Source organism: Fragaria vesca, linkage group LG4 (genome assembly GCF_000184155.1).
Source record: "Fragaria vesca subsp. vesca linkage group LG4, FraVesHawaii_1.0, whole genome shotgun sequence".
NCBI lineage: Eukaryota > Viridiplantae > Streptophyta > Magnoliopsida > Rosales > Rosaceae > Fragaria > Fragaria vesca.
In genome coordinates this window covers 21,992,783-22,019,711 of record NC_020494.1, presented here as the reverse complement: position 1 = coordinate 22,019,711, position 26,929 = coordinate 21,992,783, and the positions used below count along the sequence as shown (strand labels likewise).

Here is a 26,929-nt window from a genome sequence, read left to right as displayed (position 1 = left end):
TACGTACGTACTCTCTCTCTCTCTCTCTCTCTCTCTCTCTCTCTCTCTCTCTTTTTTGCTTCAAGGAATCGGAATTTGAATCCTGCTATTCGGTTTCCTCAGTTTCAATTGAGGCGGCGATTCGATTCCGACGGCTCCAGGAGTGACCTGTTCGGCTACCGCGCGCTCGGCGTATACTTACCGCCGGTGGTTCCGTTTAGAAGGAGATGCCTGGTGGTGAAATCCAACGGCGGCGGTTCGAGAAGGCCGGCGAGCTCTCGGAGAGTGTATAGGGAGTCTCAGAGCGTCGGCTCTGTTGCTGCTCCGGTCCAGCAGCTCGCTTCCTTCGTCGTTCCGGCGGCTTCCTTCTTCGCCGTTACCTTTGGTACTGCTTTTGCACTTGAAATGCTTGTTCTTCAGTAAATGTTAGCAATTTGAACTAGGAGGAATTACTGTGGTTTGCATAATTTTACTATCTAGTTTTACTGTGGTTTATATATGAAATGATGATGAGGATGATTAGCATTTGGTGTGTGTATAGCGATTTTGTGAGCGCACTAATTTATGTTTTCAGCTGACAGTTATGTGGAAGCTGGTGGAGAAGCTTCTTGTTCCGAAGAAGGGGAGGATGACTTCGTCTATAGACAGCAAGGCGCCTGAACAGGGAGGAATGAAGTGGTCGATTTCGGCAGGGTCGAATTTGTTGTCAGGTTTTGGTGCAAAGATTGAGAGAGAGTCTAAGCTCAAGCTCAATGACTTTGCCAAGGAACTTAGGTCATTCAGTAGCGTGGACTTGTCAGGTAGATTTACTTCACTATCATGCTGATCTACGATTTCAGGCTTTTAAGAAAATACTGGCTGAAAAATACTTGATAGTCTACTCTGCGACTTAGGTGATGTGATAGACTTAAGATTACTTAATCATATGAATTTCTTCTTGAAGTTTCTTATATCTTTTTAATAAGAGCTTTCCTTCTGGCTACTTACTTTTTTTGAATTTTATGGCCTGATTATAATCTTTTCTTTTCTTCTCATCTTGGATGGCCAACCTGATTACAATTTAATGTTTCATCTAGCAAAACAACTATAAATACTAATTGTTATTTTGGCAACACTTTATTTTGAAACACGTGATTTTTTTTGTCTGGCAGGGCGTAACTTTGGAGATGAAGGATTATTTTTCCTTTCTGAGAGTTTGGGTTACAATCAGGTTTTAGTTCTTTACTCAAAGATTTCTGCTCCGTGGTTCTGTTGTACATATAAATTTGTTGATCTCATTGATTTGTGAAGGAGCTGTATCAGATGCAATACATGCAATCCAGTTTTTCTTTATGATATTGTACTATATTAACAGTCTGTGCCTTATATTATGTGTCAGACTGCTGAAGAAGTAAGTTTTGCTGCAAACGGAATAACTGCTACTGGAATAAAAGCCTTTGATGGTGTTCTTCAAGCTAACATCATGTTAAAGACTCTTAATCTCTCTGGGAATGCTATTGGAGATGATGGAGTAAAGGTTGGTATAAACTCCTCCATGGATAGAGTTTTTATTGCTTGATACTATCAACTCAGAGTTAAATGTTGTGTGATACTCTCTTGTTCACAGTTGCTCTGTGATATATTGGCGAATAATAATGGCATTCAAAAGCTGCAGCTAAACAGTACTGACGTAGGGGATGAGGTTAGCTTCCTTCTTGCATGAAAATTAGTGTTCTGATGACAAAATTCATGAGCTTTCAGCTGTCAGACGAAGAGACTATCCACCAACTATATGCTTAAGTTGTTGGTCGCTTTATTGTGCAGGGTGCAAAGGCTATTGCAGAACTGTTGAAGACAAATTCAAGCTTGCGCGCTCTTGAGCTTAACAACAATATGATTGACTACTCTGTAAGGAATTGCGTCCACAGATTGTAGTCTTAAATGAAATAAACACCACAGTTATTGAATAACTTGTTCTATGTATGATTTTTATTTGGAAATGGAGGTAGGGATTTACAAGTCTTGCTGGAGCTCTTCTTGAAAACAATACACTACGGAACTTACATTTAAAGTTAGTGACATCTCCTCCTTTTTCTCTTACTCATAATATAATATCTGGCTAGGTCTTTGTTAGCTTTCTAAGTGAAGAAGTTTGGTAGCAACTTTTGTTCTTTCTGAAATTTTCCTGACGTCCGATTTATGTTAAAGTGGCAACTATGGTGGAGCCTTGGGTGCCAATGCTTTAGCTAAAGGACTTGAGGGGAACAAGTCTTTAAGGGTACATTTCTCATTCATTTCTACTCTGCTGTTTCAAATTGCACAAATTACTGTATTAATGTCCAGTTGGTTTGGCTATGATATGTTATGCTTTATCTGTATATATGTTGCTGCTTTTAATTTTAATAAATGAACTTGCAACAGAAACGTTACCCATTGTAAAACGTTACCCATTGTAAGATCTCTCAGATTAATAACAATGGGTATACATGCAGGAACTCCATTTACATGGAAACTCTATTGGAGATGAAGGGGTGAACGCTTTGATGTCAGGTTTAGCCTTACATAAAGGTCTGAACTTTGCTCTGTCAATTGCATCTTTTGGTCAACAAACTTTCTCTGCAATTTATCTGATACGGGGAATTTTCTTAGGTAAACTGACTCTTTTAGACATTGGCAACAACTCAATTAGTGCAAGAGGTGCCTTTCATGTTGGTGGATATATCAAAAAGACAAAGAGCTTGCTATGGCTGAATCTTTACATGAATGACATAGGGGACGAGGTAGAGCTTTCAAGTTGTTAACTACTTCTGTTATATAGTTAAGTTAGCTGATATTATTGTTGCATTTGTTGTTTAGTCAGTGGAGGTGGAGCATTTATAATTTCGACTAGATTAGGGATACATTTGTTTCTTCATTTTAAGGTTATCATGTATTAAAGTGCTCCTGCTATCACTGTTCAAATTTTTATGACAACCTTAAGATTGAAAAATGATAAGTGATAGCCTCAATTCTAATCTCTGCGCTTTCTATGGAACTGAGTTCACTGTGAGTTGAAACACACCCCATGTAATTGAAATGCCTCAATCCTGAAACCCTTCAGTGTTTTACAACTAAAAAACGACTACTGTTTTTCATCAGTGTAAATTTGGTTAATTTGCAGGGAGCTGGACACATTGCAGATGCTTTGAAGCAAAACAGGACGATAACAACCATAGACTTGGTGAGAAAAGTGTACTTGTTAGCATCACCTTATGCAGCTGCGTTATTTTTTCATTTTTTAAAGAGTTCGTTAATATACTATCTATTGAAGTATGGGGGTCATTCTTACAGGGGGGAAATAACATCCATGCTGAGGGAGTGACTGCATTAGCTGAGGCATTGAAAGATAATTCTGTTATTACATTTGTAAGTCCTTCTTCCTTTTAACTGTTCTTTTCGTTTATATTTTTGAATGTAACTGCATACAATTATCTCCCATTTCTCTGTTTCTGTATCAGTTGGAAGTTGGTTATAATCCCATTGGACCAGATGGGGTGAAGGCTTTATCTGAAGTTCTCAAGTTTAATGGAAACATAGAAACCCTTAAGCTTGGGTGGTGTCAGGTAATTGTTGTTTTGAACATGCTTTACTATTTCTGGATCTGGGTTTTTTGGTAAATGTTTTGAAACTTAATAGGATCTTATAACAATGTAATAGAAATATATCACAGATAGGAGCAAAGGGTGCCGAGTTCATTGCAGATATGTTGAAATATAATACCACAATACGTGTTCTGGACTTGAGGGCAAATGGACTACGCAATGAAGTTAGTTTCTGTGGATAAAAACTGTGATGAGTTCCCACTAAGCTATTTGATTACTGATATCTCATGATAACTTAAAATGTACAGGGTGCAATTTGCCTGGCTCGCAGCTTGAAGGTGGTTAATGAAGCTTTAACTTCATTGGATTTAGGCTTCAATGAAATTAGGGTACGTATCGACTCTTTTTCTGATCCTTAATCACGGATCAGTTGTCTCTTGCACCATTTGATAATGGTATTGTATTCAGGATGACGGGGCTTTTGCAATTTCTCAAGCACTAAAGGCCAATGAAGATGTGACAGTCACATCTTTGAACCTTTCGAGTAACTTCCTCACCAAATTTGGGCAGGTATCCCTCTCATCCTCTTCTAGGAGATCTCACCGGGTATAATTTTTTGTTTTTATGTATTGCTTGTGTCTTAATGAACTTTTGCATCATGCAGAGTGCTTTGACAGATGCACGAGACCATGTATATGAGATGAGTGAAAAGGAAATCAACATATTTTTCTAGGAGGGTTTACTTATTAGACTAGAAATGTGTACCGAAAACAACACCGTTCTTTTGGTTCATTCTTTTACCAAGGAGCATCGTTAAGAACTCCAAACTTCTGAGTTCTTATCAAGTTCCAATAGCGAGGAACATCATTTGGAAATTTTGACATCCGGAGATCATAGTTAGTCTCGTCAGTAATAGGTATGGTTGGAAGATGTTGAGGATGGTTTTTCACTAGAGTTCAAATAAGTTTACAATCTCAGGAGAAGTTCTGTAATGATCTAGTGTCACATTCTCATGTAGTACACATTACGAGAGAATATGGATGGCATTTTTGTCACTATATATACATGCCTTTAGTGTCTGATACAAAGGGAAATCGTTTTCAGTGTGTCTACTAGCGAAAATCAGTACGCACATATTATCTGAACATTTGGATTGAAGTGATTTATTCGTGGCTTTTTCTTAGAAACAGCATCGATGTCGTGGCTGGCCGCGACGTGTATATATTATGGAGAGCCATTGACTCACACTGAGACATGTATGTGTCTCGCACTGATCAATTTCTGGTGAGGTTGCGTTGCCTTGCTGGTGCTGGTTGGGCTCCTCTTGGAAATACAACTAGTGTAGACAGATATCGTTTCAATTTTCGCGCTATAGGATAGAGCCATGGGTCACATGACTCGCATTTCTTCTTGTACTAGGATTTAAACACCTTGAAACTGCTACTGAGTGCAGAGCAAGCATCCAAAATGGGTCCTGAAGGTCATTAGTTGTACCAATTGTGGTAGACAGTTGCTGCGCATGGACAGACCTACTCTCTCAGTTGTGGACTCGAGTCTGGGAGGTTCGAAATTACTAGCAAAATTAACGTATGGATACGTTATTGTAACTTTGGTAGATTTGATCGAAATCAATGTATCAATACATTAATGAACCTCAAACGAATCAGGGTCTCGGTAAATTTAGTGACGAAGATGAAGTTGGAGGATTCCAGCACAAGATGAGCTTAGAATACGAGGAAGAAGTCTCACACACATCCATCCATCCGTCTTCTATATAAATAATAAATATGGGCATATATCCCTCCAACTGTAGTAGAGCTGGCCTCTGCTACACATTCTCAGTGTTCATTTCACATTTTCACTTCACTGCTTCTCTCTCAACCTCAACCAATTCACTAAGAATCGTAATAGCTTTCGTGATCAAATTGACCTTTGATTAAGATATTCGCCTCTTGCCGCTCGATCACCAAGACCAATATGTCGTCATTCCCCTAATCCCAGAAAGCAAACAAATACATAGGTCTTTGCATGTTCGTCCATTATCCCATGTTGGTGCTCATGGTTATGGCATGGCCATATCTGGCCCACAATCCAGCTCGGAAATTTGAGCGATTACTACATGCATGATGGGGCAAGATATATAGTAACTATACTAAAGCACCATGGCTATATAAAAGATGGGAGAAGCACACTCATTGTAGTTCAAGGCTTCAAGCCCCCCACAACTTTGTATTGCTCATACACTTTGAGTTTCGAATAGCAGAGACTAGTTTCAAATGTCGTCGCGTTTGCTTCTTCTCGCGGTGGTATTGGTGTTCTGCATAGCGCAGGTTTCAGCTGATGCCGAGGTGGAAGACCATGAAACCAAGGTTCAATCACCACTTCCTTCTTTCGTCTTTTACTTTTGCTCCCTTTCGAAGTTTAGAGTTGGCTATTACCAACTATTTTTGTTACTTTTTTTCTAGGCAGTGGTGAAAGGACCTAACAGAAGACTGTTACCATATCTGAGTATGTGCCTTTAGAACTTCTTATGATTGAGCAAAATCACGCCATGGTGTTCGTATAACGAGATGACTCTATTTATATGTTTGATACTGTTTTGGTGCAGACTGTGATGGGCTATGCAGGGCTCGTTGCAGCTTGCACTCGAGACCAAATAGGTGCAACAGGGCATGTGGAACTTGCTGTGTAAGGTGCAAGTGCGTTCCTCCGGGCACCGCCGGCAACAGAGAGGTCTGTGGATCGTGCTACACTGATATGACCACTCATGGCAACCGCCTCAAGTGCCCTTGAAATCACTGGCTCTCCATCTTTCAAAATATCCGGGAAAAGTGAGAAATCAACATGAGAAATAAATAATGTAGTGAAACTTTTAAGTTTAATGTTGTATACTTGTTTCGCTTTTCATATGTTAATGGATTTTTATGTTTCGTCAATCTACCATGCTATTGAGATCGATGAACACTGCTTGTCAATTAGATTTTTTACAGTTATAATTTGTGGTATTTTGACAATTTTCAGTTTCGCCATCTCAACTATAACTTCACCAGCGTAAAGATGATCGAATGTAATCCTACATAAATGAACTTAATTACAAAGTTCAATTGCATGAAAGTGATGATAATGAATCTGATGATCTCCATTAATACTACTATATATACTAGTATTCTTGTTGTTGTTGTTGATCTTGGACGGATCCAACCCGAGCTAACAAAACTTCACGACTAGACCAATATGTTGGTTCTAGCCCCCTCATTGAAACAAGGTTTCCTAACCAGAGGAGGAATTATATATCACAATTTATATTTTCCTATTCGTATCAAAAAATACTTATATTTTCCTATTCCATGTTGGGTTCCTCGGCCTTGAGTGCCGCTTTATGCGTAGTAGTTTAGGTTTCCTAACCTTTGGAGAAAATATTACATGCATAACAACATTGCACCTATACTCGGCATTAATATTCAGCTTTCATTCATAATTTTATATGATGATCGATGAATTTGTCTTTGCAATATTGAGCGAGTTTCTGTCGTATACTGTATACATGCGGAACCTCTTACATTAAATTTCCTTCTTTAAGGAAAGAATTTCCACAAAATAACTGTGTATGTCTTGTTCCACATCCCAAAAATCATACAAAACGGAAGACAAACCCAGCTAGCTATAGCTAACTAATGTATTGTAACAAAAGAATAAAAGAAAAGAAAAAACCAGAACTATTGCAAATCTATCGGGAAAACCATCGATCATACTGAGCGCTGTGGAAGTCTAGGAACTGGTGTCGGCCACCATGGTATCACAATTTGGCGACCTACATGGTCATCAAAAGACGTTTCAGCCATCTTTCGACCAGCTTCCTGTTCGTATGTTGCACTTGACTTTGTCCTCGCATACATTTACATAAACTACATCCAAATCATTTGAGTCATAGGCTATGTAGGTCACTGAACCACGATTTGATTCCTCCGGAATCATTGTTTGGCCCAGGGCATAACTTGTCATGTGTTCCAAACCCAATTTTCGTGTTCCATCCAGCACCATTAATTTGGTCCAGCTCGTCTTCCTTCAACTCCCAAACATATAGCAAATTAAATGGGGTTCCTCATCTAAATTGCAGTCCTGCAACCGCACACGTCCTCCGTAAACACCTATGTAATGAAGTTGACAAGCATAGGTGCCAATTATGGGATTATAGAAGGGGGTGGTTCGCAGGCAAATCAATTTTAATAACATGAAATTGGTACTGGTCATCATCATCACTGTTAGTACTACAACCACCATTGATCTTATTGTTGATGAAGAGCGGAGTACGCAGTGCAAGCAAACTATTTTGAGCAACCCAATACAGAATTCCAATGTTACCAAAGCTATCCCAACGCCTAAGGTCGAAGTACTTGAAGCCTCGCGGACATGGTACAGCTATCTCTCTCCATTCACCAGTCTCACTAGAGAAGACCTGGATATTAATTTTGTAACATTTTTTTCTTGTACTAGGACCAAGAATTTTCACAACCTTGAACCTATACTCGGCATTAACATTAAAACCGGCATTACTGGCTTCCTTACAATAAGGCTCACAGATGAACCCCCAAGGTTGTCTTTCGTAGCATCCAGGGGTCGGAGGAAGATTAACCAGTTGCACGGTGAGTGGATTGCAGATGTAGAAATCACGGTCGTCGATGTTATGCTTTTCGCAACACAAAACCAAATCGTTGCATGTCGCCAGCACTAGCTTGTGATTCTTTCTTCAAACTCAAGAAACTCCGGAACCTTTCAAACGCCTTTGTAGGTAGGGAACAGTTCACGCCTACGGTCGGTCTACAACGTACAGCATGAGCTTTGGGGGTTTGCTTTTCGCTTTGGTTTCAGATACGAGCTCGAGTGTGCACCACTGCTTTGACACACACTTGATTTGGAAAACGAATTTATCACATGGCAGTCGACAAAGGATTTCACCGTACGTACCCAATAGTTTGTCGCTGAGATGATCGACTTATTGAATGACGTTTTGAAGGACTAATAATACAAGTTCGATCACAGCTATATATAGCGATACATGGTCTGTTGAGAACCCTAATTCATAATTACAATACAAGAAGCATACAACAAGTCAGCAATTAATCCTAAATTCCACAGAAGTTTGAGTGTTACTCTTTAAATGGTGGTGATCTTATTGTCTTCAATGTTTGATAAGATTAAAGAAAAATTATATCGAAGCACCTTGAGCACAGCCACGTACTAGTACGGTACTGGAAGGAGGACGAACATGAGGAAAGAGGAAGCAAACAGAAGGAGAAGGGAGAGCATGGCCTAAAGCGCGCAGTGAGGCTATTGATCGGCTAAGAAATTTATTTAATTCCCGCCAAAAATGGAAGAAGAAGACAGACTGATAGCGTCCAACAACTCACTTGATCAGTCGTTCTATGGTTTTGATCTCTTACTATTACACCCGTGGAGTTGAGGTTCCTCGGAGCTTGAATGCAGCGTACGTTAGTCGTTGTAGTTTACGTATGATCCCAAATGTCATAACTGAATTACTGAACAACCCTCTGCAAAATCAGATTCATCAGAATCATAACCAAGACTAGGAAAAGCACGTACATCTCCTTCTCTTCTTTTTTTTTTGTCTCTCAAGATGAGATCGAGAGCTTGACTTAGCAATGCTTGCTTCGATATGTTTCTACTTTCCACCAGTGACCAATCCCATCCTTTGATGAATTGGAGATTCTTTAGCGACTCAAAAAAATCATGTATGTATATGAGGTCACCGTCGGCACCCGAGTTGGCGTCATTGCGTGTACAAACTAGTGTAATACTGGGCACCTAGCCTGCTTGGCGGTTTCTGTCACGGTAATGCCAAGAGTCACGAGCATTGCTGCAATGTGTCACCAATATATGAGTCAGTCTTCTTGGCCATGATCGCTGTGGCTCTTCTGCTCAATATATTGTCCATGATCGATTCAGATCTTCTCTCTCTTTTTTTTTTTTTGTTTAACAGCTCCATCTTCTCAGACGGCGTTATCTCCAATCAAAATCATTATGAGGGTGATAACAGGCGGATGGTACTTGAAAGGTGAAACATCTTTTTATTTATTTATTTTTAAATCTACATGAACATCATTGAACTTGGTAAACATACAAAACCAGGACATCAACACTCCCTTCTATTTATTTTTTATTTTATATTTTATAAAGGTCATTCGGAGCACACCAGCAGTCCTAACTTAGTTGAGTAAATTTAGAGATTTCAATAACCACACTCTTATTATTATTTTTATCCTGATCAAGTACAACTATCATTAGTTAATTACTCTGATTTTATTAAGCAAGCATACAAAGACTCTGCACATAGACTTTGATATTACATAAAGAAGTTGTTTGAGTAGTGGGATTAATTTATCAAGTCCTAAAAAAGACCATAAAATCAATGCTAAGACGATTTCTAAATTACCTAATTATACCAGTAGCGTGTATTGATGATTAACCTGGAATTATTTCTTTTCAGTAGAGTCCCCAATCAACTCAGTCAATTCCTATCTCCTTTTTTAAAATAAGATGACTCGACTCATACTTGAGTACATAACTAAATAAAAAAAACCATGTATTACATTTATCACATTATTACCCATTTATTACATTTTGATTTTGATATGATATTGTATGGTGTAGTGCGCACTCTACCCCATCTCTCTCAAAGATGCCAGATTCGTACGTTATTCGAGATGCCAGTTTCCATTTCCAATTCATTGCCATAAAACGAGTGTACGTATTCAGACACCCATTCTCATTAACGTAACGAGGATTTGGCAGAAACGGGAGCCTTTCTAGTGAGGACTCTTAAGTTGAGGACTTAGTGAGAACTTTTCGATTTATGGTTTAAAATACCCAATTTTCAATTACATTTTGACATCTTATCCGTTCAGTTTTTAGGTTTATATGAATAGATCATTTCTACAAATTTTCACCCAAATTGGTGTTCGTTAAGATAACAAACTAGATCAAATTAATGGACTAACCAAATCTGTTAAATATGAACCGTTCAAGTTCATAATTAATAAATCACACTTATGAATGTCTTAACAATTTTCAATATAGTTGAAAATTTGAAGAAATGATCTACTCATAAATACCTATAAACTGAACGGTCAAGATGTAGATATAAAATCGAAAGGTGGGATAAGCCGAAAAATCCTCACCAAGTCCTCAACTTAAGGGTCCTCACTAGAAGGATTTCATCAAAACTAAACATACTTACAAAAATTTATTAGCATGGTACGTATTTTCTAAATTAGTAAAATCTGAATTGAAAATACTTTCTAAATCCGCCACCAAGTTCTAAGAATTCAGAAATATGATTTTCCACAAATATGGAATAATCTACGTCAAATATAGAACAAAATATATCATCCCGGCCGCATTCCAGATCTTTCCAAAACTCTTAATTCTCTGAGGTCATTAATTCACACGTACAGTTCACATGCTCTCACTTGCATGACCTACCTGACTCTCTCACGTACTCGTGTTCACTCGATCTCATATCTGTGGCTACATATAGGTGCCGACCTCAGACGAACACAAACCCAAAACCAACCAATTCAAAGAGAAATGGAGAACAAACGTGAATACAGAGGTCATGTTCTTGTGCTTCCATATCCTAGCCAGGGTCACATCAACCCTCTCCTCCAATTTGCTAAGCGCCTAGCCTCTAAAGGCGTCAAGGCCACACTTGTCACAACCACCTACACTGTCAGCTCCATTCACGTCCACAACGTCGGCGTCGAGTCCATCTCCGATGGTTTCGACGAGTCCGGCTTTGCTCAAGCGGCGGATGAGGAAACGTTTCTTCAGTCATTCAAGGCCAACGGCTCCAGAACCCTATCCCAAGTCCTCAACAAGTTCGAAGACTCTGAGTTCCCGGTGAACTGTGTTGTGTATGATTCGTTTCTGCCTTGGGCTCTGGATGTGGCCAAGGAGCATGGCATATATGGAGCCACTTTTTTCACGAACTCGGCTGCTGTGTGTAGCATTGTGTCTCAGATTCATCATGGACTACTTTCTCTGCCGTTTAAGCCTCAAGACATGCCCTTGTTAATTCCTGGGTTGCCTCCACTGAACCTTGTTGACCTGCCTAGCATGCTTCAGAAGCCGGATAGTCACCCAGCTTACTTGAAGATGAAACTGAACCAGTATTCTAACTTGGACCAGGCTGACTGGATCTTTGGAAATACTTTCCAAGCACTAGAAGGCGAGGTATGGACCGTTATTTTTATTACTCAGAGTCTTAGTACACGGTGTGTATTTACACGATACTATGGGGTCGAAAATGTTAACTTGCACGCCGTGCATACAAGAGACTGTTATTAATTTCCTCTTTGGAAATGTTAATTTGCATGTTACTAATTGTGGGTTTTGATCATGCATGTTTGTAATTACAGGCTGCCAAAGGAGTAGCAAAGCTGTGGCCAGCAAAGTTGATAGGCCCCATGGTCCCTTCAGCTTATTTGGATGGCCAGATTAAAGGGGACAGAGGATATGGAGCAAGCCTATGGAAGCCTCTGGGTGAAGAATGCACCAACTGGCTAGATACAAAGGCACCTAAATCAGTAGTGTATGTCTCCTTTGGAAGCATGGTGTCCCTAACTGCAAAGCAAATGGAAGAGTTTGCGTTGGGCTTGAAAGAGAGCGGGGTGAATTTTCTGTGGGTGGTAAGAAAATCTGAACTGAGTAAATTGCCAAATGAAATCATTGACTCTGTAAAGGAAAAGGGTCTGCTAGTGACTTGGTGTAATCAGCTGGAAGCCTTGGCACATGAAGCAATTGGGTGTTTTGTGACTCATTGTGGTTGGAATTCGATACTCGAAGGGCTCAGCCTTGGGGTTCCAATGGTTGCAGTGCCAAAGTGGGCTGATCAAATGACCAATGCTAAGTTTGTGGAGGAGATTTGGGAGGTTGGAGTCAGAGCCAAGGAGGATGATGAGGGCATTGTGAGGAAAGAAGAGTTTGTTGGATGTCTGAAGGACATTATTGAGGGAGAGAGAAGCAAAGAGATCAAGAAGAATTCGAGTAAATGGAGGGAGTTGGCTAAGAAGGAAATCAGTGAAGGGGGAAGCTCAGACATATGTACTAGTGAATTTGTAGCGCATCTGTGTGCTAATTAATCAGACAGGCCGGCCTGTCAAGATCGACATTAATTCCTTAATAAGGATTGCTTAAAAGGATGGATTGCGTCTCTCATTATTAATAAGGATTGCGTCTCTTATTATAATAAGGATTGCGTCTCTCATTATTAATATTAATAAGAATTGCGTCTCTCATTATAATAAGAATTGTGTCTCTCTTTTTATTGTTAGCATAAAAAGGTAAAATGTGCAAAACGTTGTTGTCATCTCGATGGCCTTCAAAGCAATAGTTGCAGAGAATGACATCTCAAATCCAATATATAAAAGCAAAGAATGTGTATGAAAGCTACCTGTATGGCCATGAGTGTGTATGAAAGCTACCTGTATGTCCATGAGGTTCGATCCAGCTGAAACAAAAAGTTGAAATTGATTAGTGTCTACCACCTGAACCATGTTCACAAAATAAGGTTAGGTTGAATACCTGAATCAGATTCAGCCCCGTATTGTCAACAAACTACTACTGGATCAGAGACGAAACCAGGATTATAAAATAGTCTGAGTTTAGTTTTTTTTTTAGACTGAGTTATCATTCGATAAAAGTTTCAAAATATATGAATAATATATAAAATTTTGTACAAGAAATCTAAAAAAAGCAACTAATTAGAACAAGAGTATATCATGGATAGTAAAAATGAGACTGTTTTATCGATAAATATGAAAATTTTAATCGTTTAGGATTGGATTGATGCCATAAAATAGAAAAAAAAAAAAAACTATGTTGCTCCGAAATATGAAATTAACTAGATCGACTAATAATAAAAAGAAGCATATGTAGATATTTTTGTTTTTCATTATTCTATGCTTTCTTTTTGGAATATCCTTTAGCTCATTAATAAGAGCACGGTTATGACCTTTTTAGCCAAACCATGGGGACTTTTGACAATTTGACTGGGGTGAACAACTCTCGTTACCTATAGGCTGAAGATTAAACACCTATTTGATTAAAGAAAAATAGAAAAAACTCTCTGGGCTACAGCCTAGATACCAATACACTATCTTCCGTCTCTGTACTCGATGATGATGATGAAATCAAAGGAACTTCTGCTGATGCCTGATGATTGAGGGTGGTGATGATGATCATGTTATCTAATGTGGACTCAAGATTAACACATGAGAGTCTAACATATATAAACATCTTGTGAAATAAGTAAATGAGGTTAATCGATAATACTTAACTTGGATATTTATCTTAGTAATCTGATTAGATAAATACAAGGAGTTTGAGATAACATAGAATATATGTTATAGTTATTACATAAGGTAATTGATTGGTTTATTAGAGTTGTCTTGTGAGATGAGATTCTAAGTGAACTTGTTAATATATAAAGGGGTCCATGTGTAAGCTCATTCTACGCCTGTAAGTTTTTCATACTCACTGTGAAAAGGCAATCTGGAGAATTACATAGAAGACTTCCTCTGCTCTAGCTTGATGGCGTTGAACATGAACAACCAAGGTTGGTGCTTCTACTTCTTATTACATGTTTATATGTTCTTGTTTTGCTGAAACATGATGCAATGTGTTTATGTTTATATGTGGTTTTCAGTTCAATAGATCATGGATTACTTCGGTGTTCAAGTTTTAGGGTATACATGCAGGGAGTAGTATGCTTAGTGTGTGACTGATCTGCTGCTCGTGTATTTGCATATGTCTGATGCAGTAGCATATGTCTAATGCAGTAATGTGTGTCTGTGCTAATATGAAAACGAAAAACAAAAATCTTATATTATGTCATCTGGTACGTAAAGGCTTACGTTAGATTGTACTACGTCATCCAGATTATCAATCATTCTAAAGCTGTCTACCTCACAGTAGTCTGACGTAAATGGGATTCCTGGTCTCTCACACTATACGTATCCAACTATGCTACGAAAACGAAGTTGATCACGTACTTCAGTACTTGGTGGCATTATGTTACGAAGTTGATCACTTACTTAATTGGCGGCATTTGTACATTTCCGAGCCTATATAAAGGTACCTGGCCATGTTAGAAGCTCAAACCAAACACAAACCGATTAACCAACAGGAAAATGGAGAATCCCAAACAATGCAGAGGTCATGTTGTGGTGCTTCCTTATCCTAGCCAAGGCCACATCAACCCTCTCCTCCAGTTCGCAAAGCGTCTGGCTTCTAAAGGCGTCAAGGCTACTTTCGCCACCACCAGTTACACTGTCAGCTCCATTTGTGTCCCTAACGTTGAGGTTGAACCCATCTCTGATGGTTTCGACGAGTCTGGCTTTGCTCAAGCGGCGGATGAGGAGACGTTTCTTCAGTCGTTCAAGGCCAACGGTTCGAGAACCCTATCTCAAGTCCTGAAGAAGTTCGAAGACTCTGAGTTCCCAGTGAATTGTGTTGTGTATGATTCATTTCTGCCTTGGGCTCTTGATGTGGCTAAGGAACATGGCATATATGGAGCCTCCTTTTTCACCAATTCAGCCAGTGTGTGCAGCATTCTTCTTCACATTCACCATGGTTTAATTTCTCTGCCTTTTAGTCTCGAAGACATACCCTTGTCGCTTCCTGGCTTGCCTCCGCTCGACATTGCTGACCTGCCTGGCATGCTTAAGAAGCCGGATAGTAACCCAGCTTACTTGAGGATGCAAATGAATCAGTATTCAAACTTATCCAAGGCTGACTGGATCTTTGCCAATACTTTCCAAGCACTAGAAAGCGACGTATGCCTATTTTTATTTAATAGTTACATGTCCTTTAAATGCCTGATATTTCTCACAAGAACATTACCCTTCTCATGTATACTATCAACATTGCATATGCTTAGCTAGTACTAATTTGGGTTTTGATTTGTTCCATTTCAAAGGCTGTCAAAGGAGTAGAAAAGCTATGGCCAGCGAAGTTGATAGGCCCTATGATCCCTTCAGCTTATTTGGATGGCCAGATTAAAGGAGATAGGGGATATGGAGCAAGCCTATGGAAGCCTCTTGGTGAAGAATGCATCAACTGGCTAGTTGCAAAGGCACCTAAATCAGTGGTGTATGTCTCCTTTGGAAGCATGGTGTCCCTGACAGCAGAGCAGATGGAAGAGTTTGCATTGGGCTTGATAGAGAGTGGGGTGCATTTCCTGTGGGTGGTAAGAGCATCAGAACTGAGTAAATTGCCAAATGAAATCATCGACTCAGTAAAGGAAAAGGGTCTGCTGGTGACTTGGTGTAACCAGCTGGAAGCGTTGGCACATGAAGCAATTGGGTATTTTGTGACTCATTGTGGTTGGAATTCGATACTCGAAGGGCTCAGCCTTGGGGTTCCGATGGTTGCAGTGCCAAAGTGGGCTGATCAAATGACCAATGCTAAGTTTGTGGAGGAGATTTGGGAGGTTGGGGTCAGAGCCAAGGAAGATGACGAGGGAATTGTGAGGAAAGAAGAGCTTGTTGGGTGTTTGAAGGAAGTTATTGAGGGAGAGAGAGGCAAAGTGATCAAGAAGAATTCAAGTAAATGGAGGGAAGTGGCTAAGAAGGAAATTAGTGAAGGGGGGAGCTCAGACAAGTGTATTAGTGAATTTGTAGAACTTCTGGTGCCTGCTAATAAGAATTCAGAGGCCAGGGCTTTCCTGAAGGATTAGTCAGAACATATTCTACCTACTAGCTTTGTGGGTGAGATATTAAAAGCATAGATCATTTTACCATATGTGTTTAGTTGGTGCCAATCTCATTCTTGTCATTCATCTTCAGTTATATGTATTCTAGGGTGTCCTGATACCCTAAATTTTCAATTGTTATGAGGTAATAAATTTCTATCATGGAAAGAACCTATCATAATAATAGAGTTATTATGTAGTGAGGGTTTTTCTCAAAATGGTGAACATGTTCCTTTTGATTTGAGTAAAAATGATACATCAAGTTAGAAGCTCTAAATCGTTATGAAAACAGTTGACTTTTATAAAGATCATCAGTGCATGCTTCTTTACACATGGATTTCCTCCTAACCAAGCTTTTATACTGGAACATCCTCTTACACATCTAAATTTTGCCTGTGATTTTTGCCAGACATGTAAACATATAAAAATTGTATCAGTTTCATGTTTTATAACTTCATAAGCAATCTGCGGTTCAACCAACAAAAATCAATGAGGATGTAACTGAAGTCTACTAACCGAACCAGTCTATGCTAGAGCCCTCTTTTCGGCAGCTGATGAGTCCGTGATTCTTTTCAAAGCCGCTGCAAGTATGAAAATGAAACAATCAGGATCCAAGCAGCATCTATCGTTAACCATAACATAATGCAGAAGCTGCAATACTGCAATTGAAAGAAGACTGATGCAAGTTTTATTTGCCGATCTTGACGTGTGATCAGAGCGTTTGATTACATCCTAATTTCCATTTCTGAATTTAGACAAGATTTTAGCTCTACCTCTCTTCTTAATCTTATTCCGAAAACTTCTTTTCCTGCTAAATGCTGTCTCCTGCATAAACAAGAAAGCAAACGAGTCATTACCAAGGTGCAACTAAAAGATTCCATTGTGAGCCAGAATAATATAAACAAAAACTTAAACATTTGCTATCCATTATCTTAATATAATAACTAGGAGGCTCAAAACCAACACATCTTCACTCATAATCTATGTTTTTCTTACCAGACAAAATAATAATAATAATATTAATACTGTAAGGTTTCTATACTTACCACAGGCATATCAAGTTCCCCTGATCGACGAACTGCAGCAACCAAATCCCGGTTGGATTCATTATACATACTAGTTACAAGTCCATACTGACCAGCTCTAGCTGTGCGACCAACCCTGTGTATAAAATCTACAGCAGAAGTAGCAAAGTCTGCCTGTAAGGTAATGCCAAGAGTTAGTTCCTATATACTGAATAAATCACCGATGAATGAGTTGAATAATTAGATCAAGGCTTTAAACGTCATCAGAAAGTATGCAAGAGAGAACAGTATCAGAGACCAAAGAAGAATAGAAAATAAAAAAATTAATCATCCGGAGCTTTAGCTATAGTCGTAAGATGAAGCCTTTGATCATCTATGGTCTTCATTTCTAAGCACATGAAAATAGAAAGCCGACTATTCAACAACGGAAGGCACACCTGAATAACATGTGATACATTTGGAATGTCAATACCACGTGCAGCAGCATCAGTGCAAACAAGAATTCCACCTTTCTCTTGGAAATCAACCAATGTCTTTGCACGGTCTTCCAAGGAGCAGTCTTTATGGTAAAGGTAGCATTCAATCCCAGCACTCGTCAATATTTTAGCCACTGATTCCACAGCATCAACAGTATTTGCAAATACCATTGTGCGGCATTGACCAGAATCATATTCCACCGATCTGGATTTAAATCCATGATTCACAGCCTTTATAAGTTCATCCACCTGAGTATCAAATGTTGTTTCAATCCACCTTTGCTTTAATCTGAATTAGGACAGAAGAGACAAACTATCAACACTAACAACCAAAAAGATCAAAGTTGAAACATCTAATACCACAAAACAGACTCAGAGCAAAACCAAAGCAATAGTATAAACTATCCTAACATATCAGATGATGAGGAAACAGGGCAAGGAAAAGTATTGAACAATAACTGGCAGCTGAAAAATGGGGCAGCACCTGGGATTGTGACAATGGAGGTAGTTTCCGTTAACCCAAATGGCATCTGTAAACATTTTTTTCAACACTGCCCCGGCAGTTCTCTTCCCATTTGATGGAAGAGTGGCTGCGACAAATATGTACTGCTTACTGCGCGTATAAGTTTTTCTCACTCTTCTCCAGTCTCTATATTTGACCTTCCCAGTCCCAGCCTCAGGTGAATCATCAACATCATCTTCAAAGTTTTCCTCGTCTTCTGAGACAGCTTCGGTCTCTATATCTTCTTCATCTTCCGAACTAAAATGCAATGAACTTTCAGATTCCAAGTCCAATGGCAACTCTGATGCAGATCCATTAGATCCATTTGAGCGGGACAACAGCTTTTCATCAAACCGGAGAAAGTTTATGAGACGAATAACCTTATTTTGGTAACCCCCATTGAGAAGCATATCTGCTTCATCAAACACCTGTTAATGCCGAAGTAGACATATATCATGAGATTTTACCTTTTTATGCATGTAACATTGGATATGTGATCCAAAGGAGAAAGTATACTGATACAAAATGAAAGAAACAGAAAGTTACCACATATTTTACACGCCGTGTAAACTCCATGCGACGAAACTTATATTTGTTTGGGTCAATATTATTCAGAAGAGCCGCAGGTGTTGAAACAACAATATCAGGATCATTAACTGGCCAGCCCTGCAATCAAAGTTAGAAAGATAAGAACATCCCTATAGCAATACAAGTGGAAATACATAAATGCACAAAACTCTTCATATATCCATAACTGAATATGTAAGACCATCGAACCTGTCGACCACAAAGTGATGTGGCTCTCAGAAGGGGTTCACCATTTTCTCCACAAAGACCATTGGCCATTCGAACCACTTGATCGCAAAGCGTTACATTTGGACAAAGTACCAGAGAAATCTTTCGGACCGAGGACACTCCTTGATCAGAATCCTCAGCAGCATTCCCAGACTCTTCTTGCCCATTACAAAGCTTATCGATTATAGGGACAAGAAAACTGTGCGTTTTACCACTACCCGTTTCAGCTGCAACAATCACATCCTTCCCCGAAAGTATAGATGGTATGCAAGCCGCCTATAATGCAAAACCCACTGCCTCAATTCACAGTTCAAAACTGACTTTCACATATTTGTTTTTGTTCATAGTATCAATGTAAAGTTCAAACCTTTTGAAGCATATCACACAGTTGCTATTGTTTACATCATTATGTGAATGTAAAGTTCAAACCTTTGAGTTTAACTATAACTGTTTGAATGTAAAGTTCAAAACTTTGAGAGATTTCACATATATGCTTTAGTTTACATCAAGACCCAATTGAACCAACATATCAGAAAACCCAAATTCCCATTTTTACATAGTAAAGATTGAAACTTGAGAAGAAAACAAGAGATGGGTACCTGAACAAGAGAGGGTTGGCCGAGGCCGGCATTGAAGAGAGCTTGAGAGACCTTATCGGACAAACCAAGTGAAGTCCACGAAACGTTTTCCTCGGCGAAAAACGTGTCTCCTCCCTTGGCGGCGGCGGCGGCGGCGGCGGCGGTGGCGAAACGGCGGGGGTGGTTGAGCCAAATCAAGCTGATACGAGCTGGGGATGAAGGGTTGGAGAGAACAGAGTAGGAGTGTCTGAGTTGGGATAAGAGTTTAGGTGGAGAAGATGAGAGGAACATTGTTGTGGCTGTTAAGCGATGAAGCATCATTTTGGGGTTTTGGTGAGGGTTTATGGCTAAAACCCTGAAGTTGGAGGATTGGATTTAGGGGGATATGGAGGATGAAGTGAGTTTGTGATAGGGTCACAGTGGTTTTGGCTGCCTACTTGTGACTGACGCATGCATGTCCGTTGGATTCAGAAGTATAAGAGTTTTTGGACTGTGACCGGTAAATAGTGAGTTAGGGCCTTTTTGAGGTCAATGGTATACACAATTGTATAAAATAGATTAACGAGTGAGCCGTCCAATCGTCATATATACAGTAGAAAAGTCCATCAATGGTAAACCTGCTCAATCATGAAAACTACTTGCATCCAAACTAGTTGGGATGGATGCGGCAAACTTTTTTTTTTGGACGTTAGCCATAGATATATTGATAACTGAAAATCAGATTACAACATGAACATGACACACCCTCGCGGGCAAACGTTAGAAAAGAATCATGCGAAACTACCTAAGAAAACAAAGTCAACCTAGGTAATTCCTATGCTGCAACCCATAAGCATTGCACCTCTTAAGGGAATCAGAACCAGAGAACCAAGAAAACTAAAAAAACAAAACGGAAGCAAACCTAACAAACTCCTAGAAAAACCTCCTTTATTTTGATAACTAACTTATTCAATAGCACCAAAAAAACCTCACTCCACCAAGGCCCATTAGAGGACAACTGCAGCCCAACTAAGCCCAAACAATGTGGCTTTGGAGGAAACCCTAGCAAGCATCACCCAACCCGCAGCGCCGTCAGACTCACCATCACAAGGCTCGCTGTCACCACCAACAACATTAGTGAAACCACCATGCCAATCAAATTCATCAGATATGGATTGCCGCACTGCAGAACAACCACCAACAAACCTGTCGAAACCTTTTCTCACCACCACTGCCGGCCAACATGGAACGCTCATCTCCAAATCTTGCTCCGGGTTACCCTCCTTGGGGCTCGACCAGAGAGACCAGAGAGCAACGCCCTACCAAATTGTCGGACCAAGGACTGGCTTGGGAATGGTTCTGATTTTCAGGCATCTGAAAAGAGAGGTATGCGAGAGGGTCAAAACCTTACTCGAGTGCTGCGGTACCAGAGACGGCGCCGAACTGTTGCTCCATTGAGAATGAAGGAAGGAGTTGCCGTACCCAAACTTGGCCGGCGACATTTGCTCAAAACCTAGGAGAGGGGAGAGCATGTTTCTTATTAACTCGTAAGGAGCACGACGCGGCAAACTTTGGCCTCATTTAGTTCGCGGAAATGAAAGTAGTTTCTATGTCTTTTCCAAGGGAAGAGAAAGAGAAGGGAAATGAAATTTCCTGATGACTTTCTTTTTCGATGTTTGGTAACACAAGGAAAATATCTGGAAAGTTGTTAATTAAAATAAAAAAATAATATATTGTGAGTAATAAATGCAAGGAAATGAGATGGGAAAGTGTTTTCTATAGATTTTGGAAGGAATAACTTTCCCTCGTATTTTCCCAATCTTCAGGAAAATATTTCCTTTCCTTCAGTATTCTCAAATACAGGAAATGAACAATTTTTCTTTCCTAATGGTTATTTTTCACGAACCAAACGAGACCTTTATGTTATAAAAGGATACTTGCATAGTTTGGATAGTTGTGTTTTAAATCTATGTTATTTGATATGTTGGATAATGTAAACCCATTATCTTATAGTTCATAGAGTAAGTTAACATCTATTGAAGAGTTATAGTGAAAGTTACTCATTTAATAGCTCCAGACAAATAAACAATTCTAACGAAAGTTGGTAATTTTGTGACCAACTACTTCACTTGTTATTTAACAAGCAAACAATCAGTTTTTTTTATTTTTCGTTATGATTATCAATGATTTAATATATGTTTCATGAATTTACTTTACCCATCATATGTGAAGATGATACAGATTTTTCAAATTGTGCCCCAAGTTAAGTCTATTCATCATTTTGACATCTCAATTTTGAAAACTATGATAATGGTACATCAACATTTAAATCTAGTCTAATATTAGTTCCCTTCGTGATTGACACCGTTAAGTTAGACTTTATCCATATGCAAAATTGTCTTTTCATGTTTTCCCTCCCCAAATTTTTTCCCTCCACAAACATTTCCCTCCAGAATAATGTCATTTTCCAATCAGTAACAGAATTTGTGGTGAGTTATGTGTTGGCCACATACAAAAATTAGAGACATCTAGAAATTATAATACACCATTGACCATTAATATTCATCATTAAAAGTAGTTTTTGCAACCCACCGGTGAGAGAAAGAATCAACATTGATTAAAATGTATTTTGTATCAAGTACAGAAGTTCATGAACTATGTTGCATGAACACGGACACGAACACAACGCGACACGACGACACGTGTTGGAAACTCAGTTTTTGAGTTATACTGTGTCGCCGTGTCCGTATCCGTGTCCGTGTAACATATTTCATGAACTTCTGTACTTGATACAAAATGCATTTTAATTTTAATCAATGTTGATTATTTTTCTCACCGGTGAGTTGCAAAAGCTACTTTTAATTATGGATATTAATGGCCAATGGTGTATTATAATTTCTCTATGTCTCTAATTTTGTATGCAGCCAACACATGGCTCACCACAAATTCTGATACTGATTGGAAAAGGGACATTATTCTAGAGGAAAATGTTTGTGGAGAGAAAAGATTTAGGGAGGGAAAACATAAAAAAAAAAAATTTACCCATGGATAAAGTCTAACTTAACAGTGTTAATCACGAAGGAAACTAATGCTAAATTTAGTTTAAATGTTGAGATACCATTATCATAGTTTTTAAAATTAAGATGTCAAAATGATGAATGAGCTTAACTTAGGGCACCATTTGAAAATTTTTCTCTACAATTTAACCTAGATATCCAAACTGGTTGGGTGGAATGTTTTTTCCCTTCGATTGGTAATATATTGGGGTGCAAGAAGAGAAAAGAGGGGGAAGGAGAGTTCATGAGATTAACATTTCATTCATGACCCAAAAGAGGTCTCTTGCATACAATATATTGGTGCTCTATCACAGGAGATGAGAACACGTGGCAAGGACCACTACTTCTACAAAGAGCCAAGATAACAACTAGCTTAGCTAAGAGACAATTAACTAGAGAACGCAGAATGAAGACTGAAATATGCAGGTAGTTGTGGAGCTGTTGAGGGCGCTTGAAGCTGCAGAGATATTATGGGTTTGTTGGGCTGTAGATTGGGCTAGGTCTGGGCCTGATCCTAACAAGTCCCACCCCCTTGAGTTGCAGGTCATCCTCGACTGGCAAAAGAGGGAAAGCGATGCTAAATGGCGCCAGCCGATTCCTAGGTGGAGTCCTCTTCCGGCATGCCTTCCCACTTGATGAGCCACTGGGTGATGGTTTTCCCTTTGTGTCGCACCACCTGCATGTCCAAAACTTGCTCCGGCTGCCACTCAATTGTGCCATTTTTTGTGTAGCGGGGCAGGGTTTAAGATGTTGGGACAGTGTCGCCGATGCGCAGCTTTAGAAGATTGACATGGTAGATGGGATGAATCTTGGAGGTGGCCGGTAAGTCCAAGCGATAAGCTACTTTGCCAATTCGCTCAAGAATCTTGAAAGGGCCGTAAAACTTGGGAGAGAGCTTGTGAGCAGGGCGCTTGGCCATGGAGCGCTGCTTGTAAGGGTGTAATTTCAAGAAGACCCAGTCTCCGACAGCCAATTCGCGCTCCGAACGAAGCTTATCAGCATGTTGCTTCATTCGGTTTTGGGCCAGTGACATGTTGTGCTTAAGGGATTGTAGTAATTCATCCTGAGAAGTCAAATCAGCAGCAACCGCCTTTACCGCAGTGGAGCCAGGAATGTAGCGTCGAACCGAAGGTGGAGGAGTACCATAAAGGGCCTCGAATGGTGACATCTTGATCGTGGAGTGGTAAGAGGTGTTGTACCACCACTCCGCCCAATGCAGAAGGGTGCGCCAAGAAGAGGGTCTGTCAGCAACAAAACACCTCAAGTAGTGCTCAAGTGACCGGTTGACAACCTCGGTCTGCCCGTCGGACTGCGGGTGATAAGCAGAACTCCGGCACAACTTCGTACCTTGTAACTTGAAGAATGATTCCCAAAACCGGCTCAGGAAGATGGGGTCTCTATCCGACACAATAGAACGAGGCATGCCGTGCAGGCGAAAGACCTCACTGATGAACACGTCCGCAATTTGAGAAGCGGTGTAAGGATGTTGAATGGGAATGAAGTGGCCATACTTGGACAAACGATCAACAACCACCAAAATCGCATTCATGCCTTGGGAGGCAGGCAATCCATCGACAAAGTCCATTGAAATATCACAGAACACCTCTTCCGGAATGGGCAGTGGCTGAAGCAAACCGGGTGGGTGGATTGCCTCATAGTTTTGGGGTTGGCATTGGTCGCAAGCGGCTATGAAAGCCTTGACATCCTTACGCATTTCAGGCCATTTGAAATTGTGCGAGAGCCTTACTAGGGTCCGAAGGTATCCCGAGTGTCCCGCCTCCAAGGAAGCATGAAACTCAGTGAGAATTTTGACACGCCACTCTGATGTCTGAGGCAAAAAAAAAAAACGATCCTTGTACATCAAATTGTTGTTCTGCAGGGAAAAGCTTTTTTTGGTAGGAAGACCTTCACGCAAAGCTGTGATGATTGACTGAGCCATGGGATCCCTGGAGCAGGCTTGTTGAATAAGAGAAATGCTATCACAGAGGGGGAAAGAGACCGCCTGAATGGCCATAAGTTCATGCCGCCGAGAGAGGATGTCTGGCACCGTGTTGAGCTTGCCGGCACGGTACTCAATCCGGTAATTATACCCAAGTAGCTTTGCCAACCACCGATGTTGAGCCGGTGTCGAAATCCGCTGATCCAACAAGTGTTTGAGGGTTTGGTGATCTGTGAGGATGGTGAATTGATTGCCTAATAGGTACGGCCTCCACTTTTCCATGGCATAGAGGATAGCCAACATCTCTTTATCATAGACAGAGAGAATCTGATTGCGAGCCGAAAGGGTTTTGCTGAGGAAAGCTATTGGGTGTTTCTCTTGGGAAATGACAGCTCCAATTCCAAGCCCGCTTGCATCTGCCTCAAGGGTAAACGGCTTGGTGAAGTCAGGCATGGCGAGGACTGGCGCAGTCGTGACAGCGGTCTTGAGTTGGTGGAAGGCATCAGTTGCTTGCGGTGTCTAGATGAAGTTATCCTTCTTTAGCATAGCATTAAGAGGCTGTGCTATGATTCCAAAGTGGGCCACAAATCTCCTATAGTACCCAGCGAGGCCCAGAAAGCCTCTCAGGCCTTTGAGAGTTGTAGGCTTGGGTCATTCTTGCAAGCATCTAACCTTTTCTGGGTCCACCGAAACCCCTTGGCACTCAAAACCTCATTGAGATGTGATAGGTGAGTCTCAAAATCAAGACTATATATCAGCATATCATCAAAAAACACCAATACGCACTTACGTAAAAGAGGTTTAAGGATATGATTCATGAGAGCTTGGAAGGTAGAAGGAGCGTTAGAGAGCCCGAAGGGCATTACCACGAATTCGTAGTGTCCTTCATGAGTACGGAACGTTGTCTTGGGGATGTCCTCTTCGCACATCCGGACTTGGTGATAACCCGCGCGTAAATCCAACTTGGAGAAGTAATGAGCGCCATGCAACTCATCGAGGAGCTCATCCACTACCGGAATGGGAAAGCGATCCTTCACGATCACTGCATTGAGCGCGCGGTAGTCAACACAAAACCGCCATGTGTGATCACTCTTGCGGACCAACAAAACCGGTGAGGAAAACGGGCTAGTGCTCGGCCGAATCAACCCATTGGCAAGCATCTCCCTCACTTGAGTTTCCAGCTCGGCTTTTTGGGAATGAGGGTATTGATAAGGTCGAACATTGACCGGGTCGGCATTGGGTAGGAGGGGAATTCTATGATCAGTGGGTCGCACCGGCGGAAGTTCGGTAGGTGCTTCAAAAAGACACTGAAAACAGGCTATCAATTTCTGTAGAGGTGGGCTTATAGGTGTGGAGGGAGGAACATTTGGGCCTAGAGGTGCACTAGTGGAGTCAACCTGCTCCAGAGATAGAAGAGACATCAGTGTCGAATGGTCTGTCAACGAGGGTGTAGGTTTCAGCCCTTGTAAAACATGGCAGCGCCCCTCTTGCTAGAACACCATGACTTTGTCGAGGAAATGCCAACCCATGAAACCAAGAGTGTTGAGACACTGGGCACCGAGGAGGAGATCGCATTCGGGCACTGGTAAAAGCAAGAAGGAGCTTGTGAAGCTATAGCCCTGAATCGTGACCGTCACATCAAGTGCCTGACCGAAATGGATCATGACCTGTCTGGTGGCGGCGGTGAAGCGGCGACAGTCAGTGGCGGCAGTGTGGAGTCCTAAGCGGGTGGCGACGTTGGGATTGAGAAAGTTCTTGGCAGAGCCACAATCCACGAAAACGTCGATTACCTGGCCGTTGATTTCCCCTTTGAAGCGTATCATATCACTGGGCTTGGTAGAAGTGATAGCGTGGAGAGGAAGCGGCTGCTCATCATCTGAGGTGGGTTCCGCCGGAGTGGGTTCGGCCGGAAGTGAGTCTTCGGGCGCTATGGGTGCCTCTAGGATGGCCAGAATTGGTTTGCCTTTGCAGACGTGGGATTTGGACCATGCCTCATCACAGTGGAAACACAACCTTTGAGCACGACGTTCCCGTTGTGCCATGCTAGATCAGGAACGGTAGGGGCCCTCTCTGTTGGTGTTTTGGGAGGTAGTGGTGTGGCGATGGGCAGGTGGTCTGGTAGGATTTGTAGTGGGGGGAGTTTGAGTATGGGGTGGGGTAGAGACAAAATGGGCTTGTGATTTGGCAGAGGGCAACCATGGCGAGGGACGGTTGGCACGTGCGGCACGGATATCCGCCAATTTACGCTCGTAGCAACGAGCCATTCGCTAG

The 26,929-nt window shown here is 40.8% G+C and overlaps 5 protein-coding genes across 5 annotated transcripts in view; 4 read left to right on the top strand and 1 right to left on the bottom strand.

Annotated features, from left to right (window-relative positions):
• LOC101294935 (protein NLRC3-like) overlaps window positions 1-4,622 on the top strand; it is a 4,766-nt gene extending 144 nt beyond the window's left edge. Inside the window, exons 2-18 of the mRNA XM_004297621.1 lie at window positions 103-364; window positions 561-779; window positions 1,131-1,189; window positions 1,358-1,495; window positions 1,586-1,660; window positions 1,783-1,866; window positions 1,968-2,029; window positions 2,167-2,236; window positions 2,451-2,526; window positions 2,608-2,738; window positions 3,119-3,178; window positions 3,289-3,363; window positions 3,456-3,560; window positions 3,668-3,763; window positions 3,848-3,928; window positions 4,008-4,109; window positions 4,204-4,622. Of these exons, the coding sequence (XP_004297669.1) occupies window positions 103-364; window positions 561-779; window positions 1,131-1,189; window positions 1,358-1,495; window positions 1,586-1,660; window positions 1,783-1,866; window positions 1,968-2,029; window positions 2,167-2,236; window positions 2,451-2,526; window positions 2,608-2,738; window positions 3,119-3,178; window positions 3,289-3,363; window positions 3,456-3,560; window positions 3,668-3,763; window positions 3,848-3,928; window positions 4,008-4,109; window positions 4,204-4,272 (1,764 nt within the window). The 3' untranslated portion in view covers window positions 4,273-4,622. The remainder of the gene's footprint in view (window positions 1-102; window positions 365-560; window positions 780-1,130; window positions 1,190-1,357; window positions 1,496-1,585; window positions 1,661-1,782; window positions 1,867-1,967; window positions 2,030-2,166; window positions 2,237-2,450; window positions 2,527-2,607; window positions 2,739-3,118; window positions 3,179-3,288; window positions 3,364-3,455; window positions 3,561-3,667; window positions 3,764-3,847; window positions 3,929-4,007; window positions 4,110-4,203) is intronic.
• Window positions 4,623-5,707: 1,085 nt separating this feature from the next.
• Window positions 5,708-6,473, top strand: LOC101294651 (snakin-2-like). Its single transcript, XM_004297620.1, has 3 exons — window positions 5,708-5,908; window positions 6,005-6,047; window positions 6,148-6,473. The coding sequence occupies exons 1-3, from the start codon at window positions 5,816-5,818 to the stop codon at window positions 6,330-6,332; spliced, it is 321 nt and encodes a 106-aa protein (XP_004297668.1). The 5' UTR covers window positions 5,708-5,815; the 3' UTR covers window positions 6,333-6,473.
• A 4,655-nt stretch (window positions 6,474-11,128) lies between these two features.
• LOC101308673 (UDP-glycosyltransferase 74B1-like) lies at window positions 11,129-12,697 on the top strand. Its single transcript, XM_004298544.1, has 2 exons — window positions 11,129-11,789; window positions 11,975-12,697. Exons 1-2 carry the CDS (start codon window positions 11,145-11,147, stop codon window positions 12,695-12,697), a joined length of 1,368 nt encoding a protein of 455 aa, XP_004298592.1. The 5' UTR covers window positions 11,129-11,144.
• A 2,041-nt stretch (window positions 12,698-14,738) lies between these two features.
• Window positions 14,739-16,745, top strand: LOC101294357 (UDP-glycosyltransferase 74B1-like). Its single transcript, XM_004297619.1, has 2 exons — window positions 14,739-15,391; window positions 15,535-16,745. Exons 1-2 carry the CDS (start codon window positions 14,747-14,749, stop codon window positions 16,291-16,293), a joined length of 1,404 nt encoding a protein of 467 aa, XP_004297667.1. The 5' UTR covers window positions 14,739-14,746; the 3' UTR covers window positions 16,294-16,745.
• On the bottom strand, window positions 16,555-20,035 carry LOC101294064 (DEAD-box ATP-dependent RNA helicase 22-like). The gene is made up of 9 exons (XM_004297618.1): window positions 19,706-20,035; window positions 19,089-19,382; window positions 18,858-18,977; window positions 18,294-18,739; window positions 17,771-18,098; window positions 17,355-17,507; window positions 17,082-17,133; window positions 16,825-16,889; window positions 16,555-16,701 (listed from the first exon to the last, which is right to left on the bottom strand). The coding sequence occupies exons 1-8, from the start codon at window positions 20,003-20,005 to the stop codon at window positions 16,834-16,836; spliced, it is 1,749 nt and encodes a 582-aa protein (XP_004297666.1). The 5' UTR covers window positions 20,006-20,035; the 3' UTR covers window positions 16,555-16,701; window positions 16,825-16,833.
• Between the last annotated feature and the right edge of the window lie 6,894 nt (window positions 20,036-26,929).